This window comes from Arvicanthis niloticus, chromosome 15, assembly GCF_011762505.2.
Source record: "Arvicanthis niloticus isolate mArvNil1 chromosome 15, mArvNil1.pat.X, whole genome shotgun sequence".
Lineage (NCBI taxonomy): Eukaryota > Metazoa > Chordata > Mammalia > Rodentia > Muridae > Arvicanthis > Arvicanthis niloticus.
The window spans coordinates 64,375,190-64,400,706 of NC_047672.1; the positions used below are offsets into that span (position 1 = coordinate 64,375,190).

The window sequence follows — 25,517 nt, forward strand, 5'->3', positions numbered from 1 at the left end:
TTCTGGGGAGTCCCAGACCTTTCAGATGCTGCCCTGCTTCCTTTCATGATGATAACGAACCACATCTCTGACCCTGTAATCCAGTCCCAACTAAATGTTGTCCCTTATAAGAGTTGCCTTGTTCATGGTGTCTTTTCACAACAATGGAAAACCTAAGGCACCCCCTACTAACAATGGACAGTTAAGACTACTTAAAAGAAAAAGCAAAAAATACATTACAAAATGTAGAAAGAAAACTAGCCACAAGTATCTATATAACATGATTTCTAAGCATTCTGCCTACTTGGTATATCTCCATCCCTTGAACATATGATTTCAATAAATTCTCACATGCTTTGACAATTTCATCGATTTTCATTACAATTTAAGGTCAGTTAATATATTTTCTCTAGATCTTTGTTTTACAGTAAAGATGTGAAAATGATAATACAAGGTGCTGAGAGATAAAATTCATAGTAAACACAGATGAAACCATAATTAACATATGAACCCAGAACTGTGACCCACACGCTCACAAGACACACTCATAAAAGCTCGAGTGACAGCTTCAAACTCCTTTCCATGTCTGTTTAATATTTATGTGAACCTATGTTTGCTTTCACAGAAGAAATATGTTTTATCCATTAGGATCTGTTGTGCCTGATCTACTCAGTACTAGGTCAAAACTACTCATAATATGTTGTCAAAACCCAAGCAAGTGACTAAGGACAGGCATTCTTCTTGGGTACCACCCAGATGGAGCACAAGAGGTCAGGCTTATTTACCGTTATCTTTTTGTTTCTTTCACGTGCATCTGTGTGTAGAGGACCTCACAAGAAAGAGGCTGTGGTTAACTAGAATGGGGGCTCACAGGACTGACTGGTGACCGTGAGCTGCTGATTCTGACATCTCAATAGTAAATCCTTTGTGTTAGTGAGACGTTGACTTCTTTAGAACTTCACAAAAGCAAGTGAAGACGTGACAATTTAGTTTAAGAGTGATTATCTCCTTTCAGCCCTCTTCTGGGGTTAAAGTTCTCAGAGAGGATTCTGTGGATTTGCAAACAAACACAGGGTCAGGGAGCTGGACAACAAGTCAGACGGACATGTCCTTACAGAAGAAAGACAGAGTCTGTTACAAAGACCTTCCTCGGTGGCTTTCTGTTTGTTTTTATCTTTTGTTTCTTAAGTGACTAGACAAGTCTTCTGGAAAGGAAGGCAAGAGCAAAGGTTGCCTAGTTAAAATATTGAAAATTGCAATTGTCAAATTAAAAAATAAAACAGTGTACAAATTTCTTTTTAATCATCAAATTCAGAGCTAGTAAATTAGAATTTTCTCATGTTTACCATAAATGTGAATTAAAAATAGAAGGGGGAAAATGTTTTAATATTTGTTGATATTTTATACACCAGTATATTTAGAAAAGAATGTCACTTTCTGGAGTATGAGCATTTAAAAAGCCATATTTTAGATAACTCTGCCTTACATTTTCAGAGATATCAGAATTGTCAAATAGCTAGGTAGAATATTGTTTAAGCAATGTTAATCTAATAATAAACACACACAAGAGAAACTTTAGAGCAGCTATAGACATGCCTGTTACTAGAGTGACATTAAAGTATGCTATGTGGTTTTCTCAAAGACAAATACAATTATTTCATTTCTTTCCTAATTGCAATCTCTGAGTGCTTCTTTATTGTGTACTTAATAACACACAGGCACCTTGGCCTCATATGAAAGCCTCCCTTGGTCTTCTCCTAATTTACTTTCCTAATGTTTTCTTTCACTATTTTAATTGATCCCAGTTTTCTTCTAAAACATCTTTGTCTTAGTTCTCTAAGTATGTTTTGGATTGTTCTGTCTATTGTACTTTTCCCCCAATTCCAGCCCCTGGGGCATTTCTGCAACTAATCTTTGTACATTTACCCTGACACTGCCTATCTTTGCAAAGACAGAGTATCAAGTCTGCCTCTTCCTAAACACCTGTCTGCTTTTCCCTAATGTACAGGGACTTCAGCAGAGGCTTGTAGCCTTGGCTTTCTAAACTTGTTTAAACAACTTTGTCAATGTCATTTGTAAGGCTGGTTATTTCTTAACTATTAAATATATGTATTAAGCACCTGATTGAAGATACATCAAATCATAGCCTAATAGGTGAAGAAATTAAGAACTTAATTTTCTCATGATAACTTAAAACAACTAAAAATTAAATGCTATCATAGATTTTATTATCATCAAAAAGAAAGAAATTCTAAACTGCAGTTTTGATAAACAAAACAAAACAACAAAATCCTCACCCAAACCCTCTTACATTTCTTTCAATTCTAAGCACTTTCGATGCACACCATTGTTTATTTTATATATGCATATACATATAATGTATGCAGGCACATATGCACTAACCTACAAATATATTCTATTGTTCATAATGCCTTGGAATCATTTAAGCTTTAAAGGAAAGAGACAGCCATTGAGTGTGGTTGTACACCCATTTAATTCCATCTCTGAGGCGGCAGAAGTAGGATTTCTGCTTGCTGAAGACAAAATGGTCTATACAGTGAGTTCCAGGCCAGACAGGGCTACAAAATGAAAGCCTATGTTAAATTTTTACAAAGAACAACAGGGGAAAAAAACATCAATGAGATTTTATGTTTCATTTATTAAGTACAAGAAGTGTACGTTTATTCAAGGACAATGCCTTTAAAGTTTGAAATTATCTTTTACTTTATATTGTTATTTGTCATCATTTTAAAAAATAAATTAAGAAAATAACAATTATGACTTCATTTTACTGGTCAAGAGCTATCCATGTTGAATAGGGAGGATTTTAAATGAAAGATGTATATTGTGGAACTTTGTGCTTGATCTTTTTTTCTCTGAAGACATGATGCTGACTCTCTGATCTTCCTTCTTTGTCTTTTACAAAAATAAATGTGTATGTGTGTGCACATATATTCATGCATACGTATACATACATGGACACAATTCTTCAGTTTGGTCTAGATTATAGGTATTAAGCAGGCCAGAAAAGCTAGGTACTAGATATTCAAATATAAAGTTTGTCAACTAACTTTTCTAAAAATCGGAATGAGATTTAGGTAACTTATAGTTAAATGTAAGTAAATTAATAGAAACTAAATCTAAGAATATTTTTATTGAAATAAAATGTTTAATGTATGCATTCCATGAATCATCTGCATTTTATTTATTATGAGCAATATTAAAAGCTAGCTTATTCAATTACATTTTTAAAAAGGAACGTAAGTCTGTTTATTCTATTTATTTGATATGGATATTTACATTTGGCTTGATATTTAAATCCATTTTAAATAAAAAACTTTTGAGAAGTAATATATGCATATTAATATTCAAAATAATCTTCTTATGTATGTGTATACTTATGTTTTCTTGATGTTTAATTAGTAATACATTAGTTTGAGAAAGATCACTTTTAACTCTATAATGAAGCCTCTTTTTAAAACATTAAAATATTGTACACAAATACATAAACGATACATAAGTCTTTCTAATGGGTATTGAATTCAAGTTGCCTGGCAGTATACTAAACATATAAAATGTTCCATCTGATCATCAAAATAACTGAATTTCAAGTCATTAATCATATTTGGTCAATGACAAACTAGAAATGTATTAGCATTTTATTAGTCATGGAACAAAAACTTGGCAAACATAGGATTGATCCCAGACTGCTTTAATTACTGCAGTTTTGCATGCATCTACTCATTCACGACACTTAAATTGCTTGCATTGCATTCACTTAAGCATAAGAAAACATTTATGGTTGAGTGACAAACCTTTTCCTGGAGGAGTTGAAGTGCATATTCAGGCTTCATGCCTTGTAAAGGTAATATTAATAAGATACTACCTATAAAGCCTACTGGTTTTGTTAGATTCGTGTTGGTAAGATTCGTGTTTTCCATTCTTTTAGAATGATGTAGGTGGGCAACGAAGTCTGATAAACAAATGGACTACTTTTCTTAAGGCAAGACTGATTTGCTCAATTCCTGGAAGCGATGGGGCAGACACTCACTTTGATGAACTCCGTAAGTCACGTATCCCTTGTTTCTTAGAAAAGTGATTCAACGTTTATTTTATTTTAGCATTAAATACTCTGATACACACAAACACAAGTAAACACAGCCTGAGGGAATAGTTTTTACTAAATTGGCATCTGCACACATGAAGCCCTTGTTTTCAGTATACATGTACAATAAAATGAAGTATTCCTGTATCTGAAAAATCCTCAAATTTAATAAAGAAAAAGAATTACAGTAAGGAGAGGTGATGCAACTACACAGTCTATCCATACAATCCCTTTCTTATCTTTTTCCTTGGTTAGAGCAACCTTCAACAGGTAGGAAGTTTGGGTTTCTTGTTCTGATGATGCCCTCTGCTGGGGAATATTGAAGCCTTGTTGATCATGGTCATCTGACTCAAATCATATTCAGTGAGGCTCCAAACAGATTTAATTTCATGTCTTTGTTTCTATTCCTCTTAAATCTAGTTCTGGAAAGATATTAGTTGCATATAATGTCAACATTTTATGTTTAATTTTTTTATGAGACATGCAAAATGAATAAGTCCTCCAATTACTTCCTAAGTATTAAGTGATTTACTCATATCGAAAATAAACACACCCACATCTCACATAATCCTCTAAACCATTCTAGTACTTCTTCACTATCAGTGCTGTATTCACTATACATGCATGCAGCTAGTTTCATATTGAAACATTAACTTGAAGCCATTGTACAACAACATGTTTTTAAACTGGTGAGTAATATCTTCTGCCAGTCTCTGGTTTTGATTTTATATGAAGTCACATATTCTTAGTTAGAAAGAGTCATGGAGACTGCCAACTGAGTCATCTCTTTTATACTTGTTTGAACTATACCAATAGAGGTTATGTCACATAGATGGTGAGAAAGCTTTTACCCTTAATTCCTTAATATTGTAGTGATTCATCTTTATTTATAATCTACTTAGAGTTCATGCAGTATTATATATTATTAAAAGGCAACAGTAATACTGTAAAACAAATATATAATAAATAATTATTTTTCCATTAACAGAAGATATTTACTTACTCCCTACAAGAGATGAAAGAAATCCTGTAGTTTATGGAGTCTTTACCACAACCAGGTAGGTTGAACACAACGCCCTTCTTAAAGTTTTTTTTTAAACCTCTGGGGAGTTGTAAGGAATTAGGGTACAGGATTATGGGACTTTGCTAAGCAATTCTAGAATTCAAAAGGCAGGCTGCTTAGAAAAGGCAGGAAAGTAGAATTCTCAGGATGGCCCAAGATTTCAACTGCAAAGTCTGTAGATATGTAAGGCTTATGACCTTATTGAATCAGGCCCACCCAGATTATTGATAATAATCTTCCTAAAATCTACTAATCATGTATTTTGATCATATCTGTTAAATCATTCATCTGCGTAACTAACTTCATGTTTGAATAAGTTGGTGACACACCAGGAAGGCCACCACAGTGCATGTGGATTGTCTGTGATGGATACTGAACCTCTTTGCTCCTATGCCAAAGTCTCATACCTGGCTAGTCTGGAGACACTCAACTCTTGTACTTTTTTATTTCAAGCTTTAAAAAGCATTTTGTTTATATATGTGTGTGTGTATACATATGTACATATATGTATATATATATATATATATATAAATGTGTGTATGTTAAGTTTATGTGTTTTTGTCTTTGTGTATGTAAATGTGTGTATGTATGTCCATAGAGACCAGAATAGGACATCTGACACTTTAGAATTGGATTTACAAATACTCATAAACTGCCTAAAGTGGGTGTTGGAAACTGGACTCTGGTAATATACAAAAGCAACAAGCACTCCTAATCCTGAGTCATTTCTTCTGCCCTACAGAGAATTCATTTAGCCCTTGAAATTTTTCTTGCACATAAGCCAAATAGTTATTTGTTTGTTTCCCAGGCAATCAGAAGCTAATACCCATTCTCTAAGCTACACATTCAGCCACAAACTAGCATAGTTATATTAGATACTTTTGTCCCAGAGAACACGTATAGGAGAAATGATTCACCTTCCAAAGATTTGATCTATTATGGTATAGCAGGCATGCCCTAGGATCTTCCTCACAATAGAAATTATAAGGCAAAGTAAAACCAAAGCTAGAAGCAGAGTTGAGGTGTAATCTTCAAGGCCTACTTCCAAAGAGATACTTTCTCCCAAAATAGTAACCAACTGGGACCAGTTGTCTAAAACCAAAGCCTGTTAAGGATGTTTACACTGTAACAATAGCTAAAAGATCTTTTAAATTTTTCTTCATCGTTTCATAACACACATATTTTTATCATTTGACTTTGGTTTTATGTTTCTTAGAAATCTATTCATATTTTTTTTTTTTTTTACCAACATGGTAACCTCTATCCTAATTACCACAGATAATTTTTACCCAGTCCCCTGAAAAATTCCTGTTATTTTCAGTCTACTTTTGGTACAGACGATTCATTAATGCTCATCTGAGCTCATGCCACTGCACATATGAATAAACATATCTCTGATATGAAGTCACAGGATAAAATTGTTAGATACAAAAAGCATATATATGTAATGCTCATAATTAGTGCTTTCTGTATGTGTGACTAAAAAGGTTATACTAAGGAAACAAAAGAATGAATGACCAAATTCACTGACAAACGTGTAATCCATCAGAAGATATTCTTGAACTCTTAGAACCTTATCATATTACAAACTATCCTATATGTTCCCCTTTGTCACCTTGAACAGGTTGACATGGCTGTTCTGACCATTTCAGTGCTTACCTTTTATGATAAATTGCCAGTCCCTATCAACAAAGCTAGTCTGAAGGTTTCCTCATTTTTGTATCTATTTTCTTATCTGATTTTTGTCTTTTACATATCATTAATGCTCTCCTCTGACATCAATGAGTTTGTAGTGTCATCCACAAACCTCTTATAAAGGTGCGTTCCGCTGGGCGGTGGTGGCCCACGCCTTTAATCCCAGCACTTGGGAGGCAGAGGCAGGCGGATTTCTGAGTTTGAGTCCAGGACAGCCAGGGCTACACAGAAAAACCCTGTCTCGGAAAAACAAAACAAAACAAAACTAAAAACAAAAAACCAAAACAAAACAACAACAACAAAAAAGGTGTGTTCCCTACTGTCTTTGTCTTATTTAATTTGGTTACTTATGTTTGACTGTTAAAAGCACACAGCCACTTCCATTGCAAGCCTGGAACACTGATCAGTTCTGCATGTATCTTCCCATAACTATTTTTCATTGTTCTTTGACATTAGCACTGGAGGACTTGGAGATATTGTTATCTACAAGGAAAGAAATTACTTTGGTATTTCCCTGAATCTTGCAGTTTACATCTTTTGGGGGTAGGGGGAAATATCCTCATGAAGAGAAATTGTCTATGGATTCAGAACACATTATAAAAATAGTATTTGATTAATTATGAGACAAGATAAAAAATTCATATGGACATTAAGAAAACATCCTAAGAGCTGTATTTTTGGAATCCATATTACTATTACTGTGCAATGCATTTAAAAAGATGCAAGAGGAGCAGTTGCCTGTCGTGGTTCAAGTGTCTCAGCTCAAGTTTTCTTGGCTTCTTTCCATTCAAAATCTTGCTTTGAAGTCGATGTGTTCCACACACAAGATTTAGATATGTGCCAGGGAGACAGAGCCCCGAGATAGAGCTTCTATTTTTTTTTTCTATCAAATTTCTGCCCACCCAGAGTGTGAAGTTACAAGTCAGGTCTTTGTTCCTGGTGTTCTTTGTTGTTTTATTTTTAATGCTGCCGTGAAGACTGAGGTAATGTTGAAATGCAAGTTACATCCTCTGTCTAGTAAAAAAAAAAAAAAAGAACATAATTAACATTTAATAATGGTGTATTATTTTTTTAAAATCTAATAGGCAGATATGTCATTATTATCAGAATATCACTTTCCTCCTAGATGCCTGCTTCCTATTACCTTCTGATGTTTCCCACTTATAGCCATTTCAAGAATATTAATGACTGAGCTTCTCATGCTAAAGAATTATTAGCTTGCTTGTATAAAGTCAGGACGATGTCATTTGGTCAGAAAGGTTCATCTTAATTTTAAAAACAGACATTGCAGAATGTCTTAGCCTCAAAGTAAATGCATTTTACTTTCCAGAAATACAAGAAGAAAGAATACCAGATGTTTCCTAATGATTGTCATCACTGTCTTGTAGAATTTTAGGATTCCTGTGGAAGTTTTACCTGCCTAGTATTCCTGCTGAAACCATATGATTATGATCACATTAAATATTATGTAGATGTCCAATTCATAAGCCCAATTCAAGAAATGAAAGTTTATTTCTGCCTTAAAAATCATTTTAATTATGTGAACAACATGTTCAGTGTCAAAACCTGAGATATACAATCACTTTGAATAGATGGTTAAAGGCCAGGACGGTGGCTCAGTCAGTATTCACACTTGACACACAGGCCTAACACCATTAGTTCTATCCCCTCAGTAACATACTTGAAAAAGACAATCAAATTTGTCACTCACTCAGAATTACATATCATATACAACAACACAATAATAACAAATAAAATAAAATGTTGCAAAAAGACGAATAAATGATCCTATTTTTCATGCATCCAAATATTTTAAAAATAATCTAAACTTTTATATTTAAGTGCCTTATAAGTATAATAATGATTTCTAAAGTAACAATACAATACGTGTGTAAGAATCATACCTAATCATTTCTACACTACAGTTTTTCTAGATCAATGTTTCTCAACCTGGGGGTCATGATATCTTTGGGAGTCAAAGAACCGTTTCACAGGGGTCACATATTAGATATTCTACATATTAGATATTTACATTATAATGAATAACTGTAACAAAATTACAGCTATGATATAGCAATAAAAAATAATTTTATGGTTGAGTGTCACTACAACATGAGGAACTATATTAAAGGGTCACAGCATTGGAAAGGTTGAGAAGCACTGTACCAAATCGTTCCTACTAAAAATTAGGTGTCAATGTGGACACCTACCTCTTCCATGGTAATTCTTGATCATCTGTTTGGCAGCCAATTCTCAATGTGTGCTTCTCTGACCTACCTCTAAGGTAGTTACCATCACATGTCAGTCATGATTACACTGGCCTATAAGCTTCTTTAAGACATAGGCACATATTTCTGCAGTGCCTGTCAACTGAAGTATGTGACATATTTTCTGCACATCTCTTAAGTGCAGATATGTGTTCAGTGGGTGAATAAATGGATCATCTTCCTCTATTTCAGCTCCATCTTCAAAGGCTCTGCTGTCTGTGTGTACAGCATGGCTGATATCAGAGCAGTTTTTAATGGTCCCTATGCTCATAAGGAAAGTGCAGACCATCGTTGGGTGCAATATGATGGAAGAATACCTTATCCCCGACCTGGAACGGTATGTGCCCAACTTAAAACTCAATTCTTTCTCTAATCCTATTCAATGCCTAATTTTATTATTACCAACTATGCCCTTTTTAAAGCCACATGTGCTGTTGATTATGAAATAACTAGGTTTATAGTGATAATGTTAGTATTTTTATTATTCAAATGAAGTTAAAGAATGTTGAATGATAATTTTAAGTACTAAAGAACACACTGGACTATATTGTGATGATTTCATTATAATAGCAATGCAAAGTGTAACTCATATATGTCAATTTAGTTGTATAGGATGCAAATTAGACAGATGAAAATGACAGCTGAGGAATTGTTTTGTTCATACATCTCTGCGTATATCTTGCATATATCACTAAAATGTCTTAGTGTCTGGTTTTTTAAAGACTCTTTTACTTAAAATGGTTAGTTTAAATGATCCCTTTCCTTGATATGGATCTGTCTCTCTTTAATATGCTAAAATTTGAGATAATATGCTATCCTTAAAGTGGAAGAAATTCTTAATAAGCTCAAGTCCAAGACAGTTATGGCATATACTTGTGGTCACAGCAGTCTGAGGATTTAGTAAGATTTTGAATTTGAGACAAATCCTTATGCTAGCTTGAAAGGGAGGCTACTGGTAGAAGAAAAAGGTTAGATGAGAAAGCAAAGGAACAGGAGGAGGAAGAGGATTAACCTAGTTCAAAACTATTTTCAAATAGCACAAACCATATTTAAAGACATGCTAAAAAGTAAAATGTGTTTTAGAATTTATGCATTTGCTTAAGAAAAACAGGAGCTTATGAGATGACTCATGTAGCTGTGCAACCAGGAAGACCTGTGTTTAGATGCCTGGAAACCAAGTAAAAAGCTGGATGTTGTAGTACATGCCTGTAATCCCACTGTGGAGGAGGAAGAGATAGGAACCATCTTGGGTTTTCTGTCCAGCCAATCTATCCAAATGCCTGAGCTTTGGGATTACTTAGAGGTACTGCCTTCAAAAATAAGACATACAAATATTGAAGAAGACAGCCACATTGATCCTGGTCTTCACAGCAAGTAGGTAAATAAACATGTGAACATAGACATGAGCATACGCATATATGCACACAAATAACAGAAGTGCACACCTCCGCATATGCATTGTAAATGAAAGGTTCTTCAAAATTTAATATCAAGGAGGTTAGTGTCCTATATATCTATTTAGATAATATTCTAAATATTTCCACCAAGAAATTTAATAATATTCATCAAAAGATATTGAGAATTGATAAATATTCTACTTAATATTTACTTTTTGTGTTTATTCTTAGAGGAGCTATCATTGGTTCTAGGACTTTCTTAAATATCTTCCTGGCTTTCTGCTAATTAGCATAATTAAACTTGTATTATTCTGCAACTATTTCTATTTCCCTCTCATTATTCCACAATATAAATTTGTTTCTGGGATATTTTGCTTTGATTATTGGGTATTTATTGTTGTTATGGATATCTATATATCTATATTAGTTACTGTTCATTTGTCTTTGGAAAGAGGGTGTTAATCTTTCCAATTAGTCCAATGTAATTTAATGTTGTGTGACTTTTCTGGAAGAAATGAGAAAACACTTCTAAGCATGTGGGCACTTCTATGGGATGGCAATAAGTAACTCCCACAAAATCAGAAAATGCACATGGTAGTGTTTTTCTTAAAAGAAGAACCAAATTATGTCAAATATACTGATCTCTAATGCTGTATACTCAAAATAATTATAACCAAATTTTAAAATAAAATAGTAAAAGAATGCAAAGGGTTTAACTTCTTTGTTTCCTTACGTATCCGGTTGTTTTCAATGAGTGCTTATTATTTTATTTGCTTATAATGATTATCTTATTTCTACATTGCAAACATTTTGATGTGATTATGAACAAAAATTAATTTTAATTTTAATGCTGTTATCGAGGTAGCAACATTGTGTATCTGATGTGAAAATGTGTTGCACAAGTTCTTTTACTAAATGAACTTGACCACTTTAAGTAACTACATTCATCAAATCAGTGAAATAAACTTTCACAGACTATCAAGTGACTGCTCTTGTAAAATTTGAGAATGTAAGAATTGGAATGAGTGATAAAGACATCATAAGTCACCCTCTTAGAACACTGGTGGAAATGTCTGTCCAGAATAATTAAATAACATACCCAATCTCATATTACCCAACCAGCAGAGTGAAAGGGGGCATGCTGCAAGGGGCATGCTGCAGGGTAGAGTTTTTTGATCACTCCTTTTTTTCATTCTTTGATATAATTTATGTCTTTCTTAATGTTTATTTGGTAAATATATGCCTGCATAGGCTACACAAAGTTAGTTATATTTATTTTATATCATCTTCTGATACATTGTCATATCTGTGCTTATTAAAAGTATGAAATTAGTTATATTCTTTCTTTCCAATTCAGAAATGTTATTCAAAATTATAGCTCAGTATACCTTAGGCTGCAAACATTTTTGTATGTGCTTATATGACATCTCACTACAATTATTTTGTTTTAGTTGTGAATCAGGGTATTATTCATATAGCCCAGACAAGCCTCAAACTTACTATATAGTCAAAAATAGCTTGATTATTGATCCCTCTGCCTTTCTCTCTCAAATGCTAGGATGACAGATGTGTGCTAACTCACCCAGCATACTCCATACATTCTTAGATCAGCATAGTGTTGATTAATTCACACATCTATATAGAAGAAAAATATCAGTTATTCAGTTATAAATATCAGTTATAATGAAAAATGTCAGTTATAATGGTTATTCATGTGTGTTCATAGTCTCATAACTTTTAAAGTGGTAGATTTCTATTAAGTTAGATTTACTTCAGCTACATGAAGAGCTGGATATATAGAGCTACCTTCTTAGCGATAACAACAACAACTGCTACTACTATGATCATGAACTGTATCCTTACGGCCATGTCTGTCCTCTACTTAAGTATAATGAAGCTTTGTAGCCCTGCAACACTTGACATTTTTATTTTAATATAGCAAAATGTTTCTAACTTGAATGCGATTTATAGAACATAGGATTTGCTTCCTAGTCATTGGCTCGAACCTTTGTGTTTGTACTTTCTGCATCCATATTACTTTTATGATTGAACTCTGAATTGATATCCCAGTAGAGACCTCAGTTAAAGATTGACTGGCATGGGGTCATGCCCATCTTATATAATCTTCTTGGCTGTGGTCTGATGTACCACTGTTGACCACTGCCAAATCTCACTTCCTAGCTCACAGTGCTCTATGTTAATAAACCTGCTCACTCACAGATATTTTACCTTGGTGATTCTTCTGCCCTCTGGTGTCTGAAAAGAGCAGTGGAACAAACCAGGTTTTCTTCAGATACATGTTTAGAGTCCTTACCGTTCTGCTTGGTTTAGTGCTTTGAAGTTCTAACTGGAAAAAAAGAAGGGAAGAGAGGCAGAGAGAGAGAGAGAGAGAGAGAGAGAGAGAGAGAGAGAGAGAGAGAGAGAGAGAGAGAGAGAGAGAGAGAGAGAGAGAGAGAGAAAGGGTAGAAACCAGAAAGTCAGACATGGAAATCAAACTGGAGAAAACTAATAGTCTAAAACCCACCTCAATCTAAGGAGGATTTGAAAACAAGTATTTTGATTTTGATAATTGACTTCTTAGAAACAATTTAATACAGTTTTAGTAAATAAAGAAGTGTATTTTACAGTTATGATGTGTTGACAAGGATTTTGTGTCTGTGCTCACATGTGCATGTGTGTGTGCTTGTTTGTGTGTGTGTGCACATGTGTGTGCACCTATGTGTGCTGTGTTTATTTTGTATGTGTTATGTGTACACTTGTGTGAATGTGCATCTAGAAGTCTTAGGTTGATATTCAGTATTCATTGTCCTCCTCTATTGTTCCTGCTATGCTATTATTTGGGAGACTGAGTTTCTCAGTGAATCTGGAGTCCACCTATTTGGCAAGACCATGTTATAACTTGACAGCAAGACCCCTCCTCTGGCTCTGGTGCACCAGAACATGGTCATAGGCATGTTTACACTTACCTGTTTTTTTTAAGGTGGCTATTAGGGATTGGAACTCAGATCCCCCCACTTGTGTGGCAAGCACTTTAAAGATTATGCGATCTTCTTCATCCTGATAAGACACTTTAATAATTTTCTCATCAATGTAAAATATTGCACATTACTTGATGAACTTCAGTTTTAAACAATTCTCCTGTCAAAAGCTAAAGATAACTTTTACAATGTAGATATATATTAAACATATGATTTACTACCCTTAAACTATTTTTGCCCCAGTTTTCAAATTTTGTCAAAATGGTAATTCCCTTATAATTTCTTTCAGAATGACTACTGCTGTTACTGTCCAATTATTCTGCTTCATACTCAATTATCAAGACACATACTGTTCTAAGTAACTCTCTGTTTTGTTGGCAGACACTGGAAGGAATTGTGGGCACTGACAATGATTTTATCATTTTTCTCTGCCAAGCAGACACTGCTCAATTATAAGTGGTGCATACATTGTGAGAATTTTGTGAATTCCTTGGGTTGAAAATTTTCAGCGGAGCTATATCTCAAGAAACACAGCTTCTCAAACCCGAAGGTGCTGAGGATTTTCACACAACAGCCACCACTACCATTCCTACTGTAACTAACTAGATCTGTACTCCTCTCCGAAAACAGCAATTTAAAGATATATTTACCTTTTTCACTGGATTTCAACACAACCTTAGCTTCTAAACTGGGATCCCAATTCTTAAGCTACTCACTGTTTAATTGGATTTTGATTGTTCTGTTAGAGACAATTCTGTAAGAGAATGGGGATCTGAAGGAAAGCAGGGGCACGGCTTAAAACATTTAAGTTCCTTAAATTAATTTTTGTATAGTTTCTTATGCTCTAATGGCTACGTATTTGGACAAATGTCTCCTCCACATTTTAATCTTCAATACAAGGTCTGTCTTTGCAAAAATTTATTTCAGACTGTTGCTTTGATGAATCAGGGGCATAAGATTCCAACTTAGAAAATTTGCATTTTCAAATAATAATAAAAGTCAGACAAGCTTTACGTATCACACATAAAAATGTTCTGCTTCTTTCTCCAGTCTGCCCAACAGAAGGCTTGGCTTAGCCTTTCCTTGTGCCATGACTTCCCTCACGTTAGTAATTGCGTTGATTTGTGTAAGGAAATTGCGGTATAAAGAAAGTAGAAAGCAGCTATGGTATCGAGCTGATAAGCTGTTCTGAGCTGCCTGGTGCCTTGCCCTGGCAAAGTCCTCTCACTGGATCAAAAACCACTTTTCTTCATCCTTATCCATTGCTTACCACTGTGCTTCTGAAGGCCCTACACCAGCATCCAGACCTGCCAAATATAACAGAATCACACGTAGCTCACTGCAGCCATCTGACACAGATAGCAAGTCAGCTGCTGTGGGCTGTACCCTGGCATCTTGGGGTTTGAATAGGCCTGATCTCTTTTCTCTCAAGGTTTTGTGATATATTGTACAATGTGTTGGCATTTTAAAGTCGGACTGAAAATTTTCTGTTCCCACTTTGTATTCTCTCAAATATTAAACTGTTGCAAGAGTTTTTAAAAGGAATAGGGAGAACACAGTTACCAAGCTCCAGGTTTCCTTCTTTTCATAGGAGCTAAGCAAATGCTGAGAAGCCACAGGAAGAAGCAAACAATACTATGGAGGATGGGATATTTAGAGGAATTATGACAATAGTTTCAAATCTCAAAGAGTATGCACATACCCCACACTACCACCTAGAGTGTACAGCTTCAGTCAGAACTCTTGATGGAAAATTAATAACCAAATATGTCTTTTTTTAGATGAGTTATTTCTTTATACTTTTTGATTGCCCTTCATGGGACTTACATTCCTATTTTATCCGAATAGTTGCTGGGCATGTGTAGTTGTGTGTTGTGTAACACTAAACCAAACACCCACTGGAATGAGTGTACTAAAACAACACTAATGGGTTCATACTGTCTACCTTCAACCTTGGGGAGTAACACCCCTAAACTACTTTCACTTGTGTGATCACCACAGTGAGGCCTGAGATCACTCCTAGCTACAAGGGGCCAAGGGTCTCAGCAGAACACTGGCCGCGTGCCACAGGGAAAGTTGCCAGAAGAAAATGGATTTCCAAAAATCTTTCTGTAACTGGCAATAGAAACCAGGTTTTCCTTTTTCTTCTCTTGCTATCCCTTAGTTTTTATTGCATGTAGTCCTTTCTGTGAGAGGCAAGCTGTGAGGAAAGCCGACCATTGCAAGTTTGCTAACTGCTTCTATCTCTTTCTAATTTAGTTTCACTCTCTTCCAGTGAAACAAGTGTTTTTAAATTTCATATCAAGTATTGTGCCTTGATTATCAGGAATTTCTGAATTTTGAAATTCTGGTTACTGTGTAACTACAGCTACAGGGTCTGAGAATTTTTGTTGTTCTCTCTCTCTCTCTCTCTCTCTCTCTCTCTCTCTCTCTCTCTTATTCTTAAATTGAAGGGCTCTTTGTAATATATTGTGCAGTCAAAATCTTGCTTTAAATGGTAAATCAATAAGATTGAACTGAAGGTGTTACGACATACACGCTCGCTGGGAATGGCCTTTGAGTAAGACTCAAATGTACAGCCTATAATTGGGGAAAAAGCTCAACATTATCTGTGTTGATATAGACTTCCAATCTCTACTTAACAAAGGGCTCCTTTCTCTGTCAAATTGACAGATTCTCCATGGATGTAGAGTATACACAAACAATGATGGACACACAGACTTGACCAATAGTAGACATGCAAGATTTCTGTAAAGGATAGATACTCTCAAATTAGTTAGAAGATGGCTATCAGGTCTTTATATTTTTTTTTACTATAACCTTTTTGGTGGACATTTTCTTTGATAATGGATCATTATGGTTTAATTGGTATGAAATTTGGAGGGAGAGTTATCTATTATCAGTTACCCCAGGATCTTCAGCCAACAATGCACCTTTTGACCTCTGAGAAGAAGGCTTTGAAGCTCTGGTATGACTCTAATTAGTCACTAGTTTAAATGGCTTTGTTCAGTGGAAACTTGATTTTATGTTATCACTTTTTAGAAAAATTTAAGATTTGATTTAGCTTTTGTTTTAATTTTATTTTGATACTATCAAAAGAATTTTAATATAGGTTTTATCTAACATCATAATTTTATTTTATATAATTGTATTGATTAAATATAATTTTATTAAAAATCACTTGTCCATTAAGAATTAAAATGTAATGATGTTCTCCTTCTATTAAAGACAACTTCTTAAGATGAAGTTTTTGAAACACATATGAAACATGATATGAAAAAGTATATACCTTGTAAAATATTCAAATTGTAAAGTCATCCCTTCTTTATTTTGGATAACTGCATCTCAAATTCAGTGAATTTTTATCAAGTTGTGTTTATACGTCTGACCACCAGAGGGCAGTTGATGCTCTTTCTTTAATACACGCTACCGGGGTGTAGGCAAAAATGAAACAAAACCTGGGGTGCCTTCTCAGAGCCCAACCTTGGGGGAAATGCTGTAGGTTGGGACGTGGTCTAATTTTTAGAGGCGCTCTAGCAGAAGAATATAATTATAATTTATATATATAAACCCTTAAATCTCTTTTAGAGCTAATTTTGTGACGTGTTGATTTGTTCCTTTTAATTTTTAATAAACATAGTTAAATTGGAAAGGAATCCTTTTTTTTCAGTTGAAAATAAAGACTTTCTGTACTTTCGGGGGTTTATAAATCATTTTCCTGAGAGTTTCATCCATTTAACCTTCCAGTATCATCATTTGAAACCTTTGGAACTGGGAAGGTAAAGTGATGTATTTTCGTTCTGGAATATTAAGCTAGCTTTGAACTCTGCATTTGTCTGGGTAGTCTTTGAACCTGGACCCTCCTGCCCTGGCCCTGTTCTGTAATTAAATGCATTTACCATCATGCTTGATTTAAAAAAAAAAAACTTTATTAAAAACAATAATATTTTAAAGAAAGAAACATTGCACTGACAAAATCTTGGAAAATTCAGGTAAAGTCGCATAATTTTGAACATTTGTATGAAGAAGCACAGATTTAACGCTACCAAAGCTGCACTTACCACACGTCAGGGTGATTCGTCACTACTCTGTCATCTGCTTACTCTTATGCATAGCATGCACCTTTCAGCTGCATATGCAGTGCGTTTATTCCTGTGTACGTTTTTTTCAGTGTCCAAGCAAAACCTATGACCCACTGATTAAGTCCACCCGAGACTTTCCAGATGATGTTATCAGTTTCATAAGGCGGCACCCGGTGATGTATAAGTCCGTGTACCCAGTGGCTGGAGCCCCGACCTTCAAGAGAATCAACGTGGATTACAGACTGACGCAGATAGTGGTGGATCACGTGGCCGCTGAAGACGGGCAGTATGATGTCATGTTTCTCGGAACAGGTATAATCAAACCACACTTTCAATCAAAGAAACTGTTCATTAATAGAGACATACAACAAAAACCTGCAAGACATTTGTCATCCAAACTCAAGTGAAGATTAGTTAATACCTCGCCAGCTTTTCCTGAACTTGTACAGGCGGTACATTTAAATGACGATTAGCAATGTCTGCCGACCACACTGACTTTTAAAATACATATATTTTAAATGTTTTCACATTATTCCAGATTAGTTACTCAAAACGTATCTGTCTAATCACGGAGAACTAAAAATAAGTAAGGTGAAGCCGTGTCTCCATGTTTACTTGCTGTTGCCACGACAGGATGCTGGTAAATTCTACCCACAGTGCTCCCTTTACTAGCCTGAAAATCAGAGACTTGGTGGCCTGAAGGCAGTTCTTAGAATCATAAGCATTACTTTGTAAATAATTTCAAATAAAACTTCTTGGAAGTTTACTTTCTGGTTCAAGAATTTTGCAGATTAAAGTCAATTTTGTGGGTCCTGGACATATGGCTCAGCAGTCAAGAACACTGACTACTCTTCCAGAGGACATGGGTTCAATTCCCAGCACGAACATAGCAGCTCACAACTGTCTGTAACTCCAGCCCTGACACCCTCATAGATGCATACACACTTACAATCAAAATGCCAATGCACATAAAATAAAAATAAATAAGTTATTATAAAAATTAATTTGTTGGATTCTTATTAATGCAGTTTGTGTTATTTAGTTTATTGCATGTCAACTTTGTAATTAAAATATGATCAAAATAACATGTTTTTGGCCAAGTGTGGTAGTAAATGCCTACAATCTTAGGCTAAGGAGGAAGATCACAAGTCCAAGGCCACCATAGGGACTAGCACCTTCTGTCTGTCTGTATCTATATCTATCTATAAAAAGATATTGACATAAATACATATATATATATATATATATATATATATATATATATACAAATATAGAAAGACAAATAAACATTAGCTAATAGTTTGTCATTTTCTTGTAACTGTATAGCTTATGCTTTTAAATGATGATCAGAAATATATATACACATATATGTATATATATATGCATATATATAAATTTTAAATAAATAATAATGCTTATTTGGTTATTCTCAAAATTAAGAAAAATGTTAAGTAATAACAATATTCTAGTGGCAGAAAAAACAACATATACCCTCAGAACTTCATCCTGTATTATACACGTTCCTTGATGAGTTTTTTTAAGTGTTATTTTATTGGAACAGGTTCTTTAGAATATGAAATGATTTTAGAGTTATTTACCTCTGAAGTACTCTCAGGGTTCTACACAAATTGGGCTTATTATGAGAAGGACCGTGCACTGTAGCAGCTCCTAGGGCCAGTAGACAGCACCTGTCAGGCCTAATGACATTATAGAAGGCAAGTGCAAAACACAGATAATCTAAGGGACGCTCCGTTTCTGAGAATGCATCAGTGACTACTTAAGGGTCAGGACTTTAATTAGTCTTTTGTTAATTTTCATGAGCTAAATTTAATTGTGCTGTCCAGCCAAAGCTCATTCACAGGTTGGTAACAGTTTACTATTACACGCAGGACTCAGCCACTAGGTGGCACTACCTAACCTTTTTTTGGAAAAATATGATTATTTTAAAAGTCAATTTTGTAGTGTAAAATGTATTTAACAGTTTTGAACATCCTAGAGTCATTTTTAAAAATTAAATAACCTAGGCATTTTTCTACATATAATGGTATTATTATATGATATCCCTATTCTCCAGACCCACTGATCAGAAGTTTAAAGACATATTTTCAATAGATTAATTGCAAAGTGACAGCTCCATTTCAATTTTTTTCTGGTGTGATTTTATTATCTTTCTATGCTCACATTCTACACAGTCATACTGTACTCAGTATAAAGGAATTTAAGACACTTTTCCTAAACATCACTTTTGTTATATATTATTAAACTTGCATTTTGTTTTGAGTTTGGACTGAAATCATTTGAATAAGCTTTAATTTTTAACTGACTAACAATCACTCTGAGGCATATATATATCTGAACGTAGGGTTAGTTTCTCCATGGAAAGATTGTCAGTGTTTGCTAGACAATTATTAATATTTTAAAAAGACTATATATATGTGTGTGTGTATATATTACTGCTATAATAAATCAGATATAATTACTAGGTAAATCTTAGTATTGCAGGGAAATCTATTACAGGGAAAATATACATGTATATATTTTAGCATAGTTTAGCGTACACAAATGAAAATACATTTATTTTACCTCTGTTATTTCAAGCAATATTTAAATTAATTGTATATGTATGTAGTTAAAAATATTTTTTTTAACTTAATAATCTTTTAGTCTCTTTATGAGTGTCTTCTCTGGAAGGGCAACATCATATAAGTACTCTTCATTTCTCACTACTTTATTTGTACAGATTTTGTTGAAAGTGAGGGTAATGTTGAGATTTCCAGGAATATGCATTCAAATAAATATTGAAGTGGAAACAGTGGGGTTATGAGTCAACTTTTTTTTTTTTTACAGACATTGGAACAGTCTTGAAAGTTGTGAGTATCTCCAAGGAGAAGTGGAATATGGAAGAGGTAGTACTTGAGGAGCTTCAGGTATTCAAGGTAAGAAGGTGCGCGGGGTCCCCAGATAGAGGGTGGGACCACTCAGTGCTGTTCCTGGGGCTTCTTGTCTTTTCCCTTCTTTTTCTAGGGGAGTCGCTGAAATGAGCTTCAGTGGTTTCTCTGGCCTAACCAAAAGAGTTCATATACAAGGGGGAAAGATACTCACTTCCCCTGCTGCATACCACTGGCAGAAGCTGCCAGGATTGCATTTCCTGGCTGCACCATAGAAGGATATGGTCAGTCAAATCGCCGCACTAATGATAGCTTGGGATCTCTTACTACCCAGATGCCTTTCTGCTTTATGAGTGTTACTTGGCAATTTTTCCCCAAATGAATTTGAGAAAACTGGTAATTTTTATGAGTCATGTATAGGAGCCCAGCATTACTGTAATGAAACGAAGAAAAAGAAAAAAAATTAATGATAGCAAGTTATGCACGCTATAATCCTCTCACCCCTCAAAAGGAGCTGGGGGCCTGGAGGAAGTTATTTGTTTTAAGTTCTGTTTTTAACAATAAATATACTTTTGTGTGGCATTCTTTGTAGCTACTCTGTGGTATTTAGCATTATTTCCTGAAAAGTAAAACACTAGAAATAAGGTCATATTTCTTAGAAAATATGTTCTTTTATATTTTTGTTTTGTTAAAAAGGTTTATTAAAAACCATTTCCATGTAAACATCCAATGCCTGGAGAGAGTGGAGTCCTCCACTGTAAGGGCTAACCTTAATTATCATGCTGGGGGTGGCAGGATCCTGTTTACATTGTGATGATAACAGTGGTCAAGGAGTTAACAAGAACAAGACCAGCTATCTGGCCTCTGCCAAAACAAAATCTTGGGAGGTTCCTAAGGGAAAAGTTGATGTCAAACATAAGGGTAGAGGAAGCAGAGGCTTCAAGAGTTTTTCTCTCATGCACAGAAGTGCCTGAGAACAAACAGTCTCCCATGGGTCTCAGTGCCAAGGACTGACTGTTTTATTAGTGACTGTTATATCAGTTGGTTCTGACTTTTATTCTCCTCACCATCATCTTCCTCTTTCTCTTCCTTTCATCTGCCCATGGACCAAGCCATCAACCCATCCATGCACCCATCCATCCATCCAACCATCCATCTATCTACCCACCCATCCACCCATCAATGCATCCATGCACTCATCCATCCATACATCATTCATCTACCAACCCATCCCCATCCATCCACACCCATCAACCCATCCATAACTATCTATCTATCTATCTATCTATCTATCTATCTATCTATCTATCTTTGCCAGAGATGAAACCTAGAGCCTTTCACATGCCAACAATTCACCACTAAGTTTCATACCCAGACTCCTTTTCTTCTCTCATTTTTTCTCCTCTGCCATTTCTCTTTTCTTCTCACTTTTCTCCTTTCCTCTCCTCTGTTTCTGTCCTCTCCCTTTTTCTTTTTCCCTCTTCTTTCTCTACCTATGTTTACTTGCATTAACAACTTTATTGAGGTAAAATGCAATTAAGAACAATGAAAGCAAAACAAATCAAACAAAACAAAATCCCAAAATACAATTTGATGGACATGGCCATGTTTTTAAAAACAAGAACAACAAAATTTATTGGAATGAACTTTAAAAAATACTTTTTAAATTTTAAAGTTTGTCTTTTATACATTTTCTTACATCTGTAATATCAACTGCTTGTCAATTAGTATATAAAAACAATAAATGAATAAATACTAGATAAATAATAGATATATAATATATCTTTCAAAAAGTGTCCTGTTTTATGTTTGGTTGCTTTTATATTCATGCTTCTGGTCTTATTAGAAATAAAATCTGATCTGTATCATGAAAGTGCACACATTGGTAGCTTGTAGTGTCACGTAAGGAATAGAATCATCAGCAAACAGATCTTTAGCTTTTTGAAGTTCTTTTACTTAAATGTGTTTAGTATCTTTGGTACAAGTAAGATCAGAATGGAGGAATAAATACTTACAAAGATGTCATTGTCAGCACTAGTATGAATTAGAAGGCAGCAGTCAAGATAAGCAGGTATAGTGCAAGGTGAAAACTAGTGAATAACTAGAAGTCATTTTCAATACAGTACTTCCTCATGCAATCAGCTTGTTTCTCTCTGATAACGTACCTTAAGCATTTTCATCATGTTTAGTAATGGAGAATTAATGCATACTCTAAGAAAATAACAAGCAGTACAAATAATTTTTCTCCTCTTATTGAGTCTGAAAGCCATGTTTTGTATAAACTAAAACAACAGACTGATTAATATGAAGCTGTGAATGTCTTTTACTCACACTTATTTTTCTTTGCAGCACCCAACAGCTATCTTGAACATGGAGTTGTCGCTGAAGCAGGTACTTTATAATTTCTGTTCAACAATTAACTTCAGAGTTAATTTGCAGAATCTATTTGAAATTGGAAACTGGAAGCTAAGTCATTAATAATGCAGATAGTTAAAGGTTGCTTGACGCCTCCTATTGATTAGAACCCACTGTTTTTTGCCTGACCTTAGGAGAATGAAGATTGAGTGTGTGTACTCTCTTCCTTTGACACACACACACACACACACACACACACACACACACACACACACACACAAAATAAAACAATACAAAAACAGTGGGATGGCTGAGTTGTGTTTCTCTTGAAGGCATACGACATATATTTAATATAATAATCACAAATGTTGCAAAGGGATTTTAATTAGAGGATCTGGGATTTCAAATAGGAATCTTGGTACACAACATTAAAGAGTCAACTTTCAATACCCTACTAAATAACTAACTCTCAGAACCAGCTCTCTCAACAATAAAACTAGAATTTTCTCATGTTTATTATGAGTTTCACTTTTATTTTGTTCTATTTAATTGGTGATGTTTGCAATCGAACCCAGGCTTTCACACACATTAGGCAAGCCAATGAGTGCTTTACTGCAGACAGGATCTTACTATCTATCTCAGGCTAGTCCAGAACTCACTTGTGGTTAAACACTGACTTCTGCATGTTGTGTTTGTTTATAGGCATAAGCAGAAATTTGTTTTCTTTTTCTCAGTGCTGGGGATTGACACTAGTCTCTTACAAATACTAGACAAGTACTTCACCTCTTCTACCACTGATGTATCCCTATCCATTTAAATACATGCCAATGTTTTAATCAAAAGGATGTGTTAACAGTAGTCAATTTTAATAATGACACACACATAAAATATGATTTTACAGGTATTATAATCCACATCTCAATTGACTAGATTTAGAATTTCCATTCCATTTCTAAACACATCCTCAAGATTTAAGAAAGTCATTTGATAATATAAGTTCCACATTTAAAGCGTTGCTACAATTAAGCATGGTAGACCAGTTATTAAAGGAAAGTCTAAATGGATCTCCTTCCGCAGTCTGTGTCATTGACTTGCTCATTAAATAACATTTATTCCTTGAATCCATGCTATTGTTCTTTAGATATGCAGAAAGGAATGAGCAGCATAGTCTTAATGTTCCCTCCAGAAACTCTGAGAAATTTGAGAGAGAGAGACAGAGAGAGAGAGAGAGAGAGAGAGAGAGAGAGAGAGAGAGAGAGAGAGCATGCTAACAATGCAGAGTAATAGCTGAAGCATATAAGGGAAAGACAAAAAACAGAAAGTGATTGAGAGAAGCCAGAAAGAGCAGGGGAAGGGAAATAAGAAAAGAGGCAGACAAACTAAGTCATGAATGAGGTTGTAGTTACCAGATAAATAAAAAGAGGGATAGAATGGAGGAGTAAGGATGTGAAAAATAAAAATCTACACCTGTTTCCATTAAGTGTGTATAAAATTTGACCTAAAACATATGTGTGCTTAGGGTAAAAGGAACTTAGAAATGACTCTGGAAAACTAAAGCATGACTATTTTAGCCCTACCTGTTCTCCATGATACTTAGTAGTTTCAGGACACAAACCATTATGTGTTTTAAGAAGAGAAATGTCATGATAAAACCATCGTTTACTTATAAAGATCTGTCTGTGGAAGATGAAGTGGAACCTCTGCAGAGGTGCTGGTTAGAGAAAGGGTTGGAGACAGGGGAAGTAGTTCGAGCTCTTGCAAAGAATCTAAGCAAGCAATGACACAGGTCTTGCAAAGGTGGCTGCAGTTGGAAGCAAATGGAAATAAATTAGAGTCCACAGTTAGAAAATTATTACTGGTGATGAAAATAAGCACCTCGGAGAATCATGAAAGTAGAGATAACAACTCATTGTGTTTGATGACATTAAAGTCTTAACAGAATTAATTTATCAGGCAATAAAGTGAAATAATTTTTAGAGTTGAGAACCTCTGTACTTTTTATGCTAGTGTCTATTTCTGTGAGGTTCTTCCTGTCCTTAAAGCTCCACTGCATTGGTCACACGTTATTTAAAAGCCTTACTCATCTGCTTCTTCTTCCTTCTTCATGACCTCTGCTGCAGACACATAAATGGGACTGTTTAGGGAGTACTGCGGGAATTTCAGACTCAACTCTCAGAGTGTCATTTTTATAGTGTTCCCAAGAATCCTGCAGCCTTTGCTTTGTGATATGGCATTGACCAAGTCCACTTGGTGATATCTGCATAGAAATAACAAATATTTACTCTCCTAATAGTAATCGGTATTCCTTCAGGATTACTTCATCATTAGCAACTGAAATGCTTACTTAAAAATAGACAGTGTCCTGGGTGTCTTTTAGTCATACCTCATGTTGAGAGACGTGGCACAGGCATGCCATCAATATTGCCTGTAGCATCTATGCTTTCTAGAACCTACCAAAGTATAAGTTCTACTACTGAGAAAGCACTTGACATTGCAATTCTCTAGCAGCTGGTTTTTTACCTTCCTCAGCTACTGCCAAGTTTACTAGAATGTTGTTCATTACAGATCAATACGTTCAATACAGAGTCTGGCCGGGGGGGAAGAGCTTGACTTGTCTTTCTACTCCTCACACTTCTCCACAAGTTTTTAAGGTAGCCGAACACTCGCTACCTTACTACTGGATAATACCACTGGATAGCTTTAAACAG

General features: G+C 34.9%; 1 protein-coding gene across 1 annotated transcript in view; it reads left to right on the forward strand.

The window, feature by feature from the left end:
* The window catches only part of Sema3d (semaphorin 3D), a 185,081-nt gene that overhangs the window by 140,644 nt on the left and 18,920 nt on the right, over positions 1 to 25,517 (forward strand). The window contains exons 9-14 of the mRNA XM_034519617.2: positions 3,929 to 4,043; positions 5,073 to 5,142; positions 9,302 to 9,446; positions 17,656 to 17,878; positions 20,414 to 20,502; positions 22,804 to 22,845. Coding sequence (XP_034375508.1) covers positions 3,929 to 4,043; positions 5,073 to 5,142; positions 9,302 to 9,446; positions 17,656 to 17,878; positions 20,414 to 20,502; positions 22,804 to 22,845 — 684 coding nt within the window. The remainder of the gene's footprint in view (positions 1 to 3,928; positions 4,044 to 5,072; positions 5,143 to 9,301; positions 9,447 to 17,655; positions 17,879 to 20,413; positions 20,503 to 22,803; positions 22,846 to 25,517) is intronic.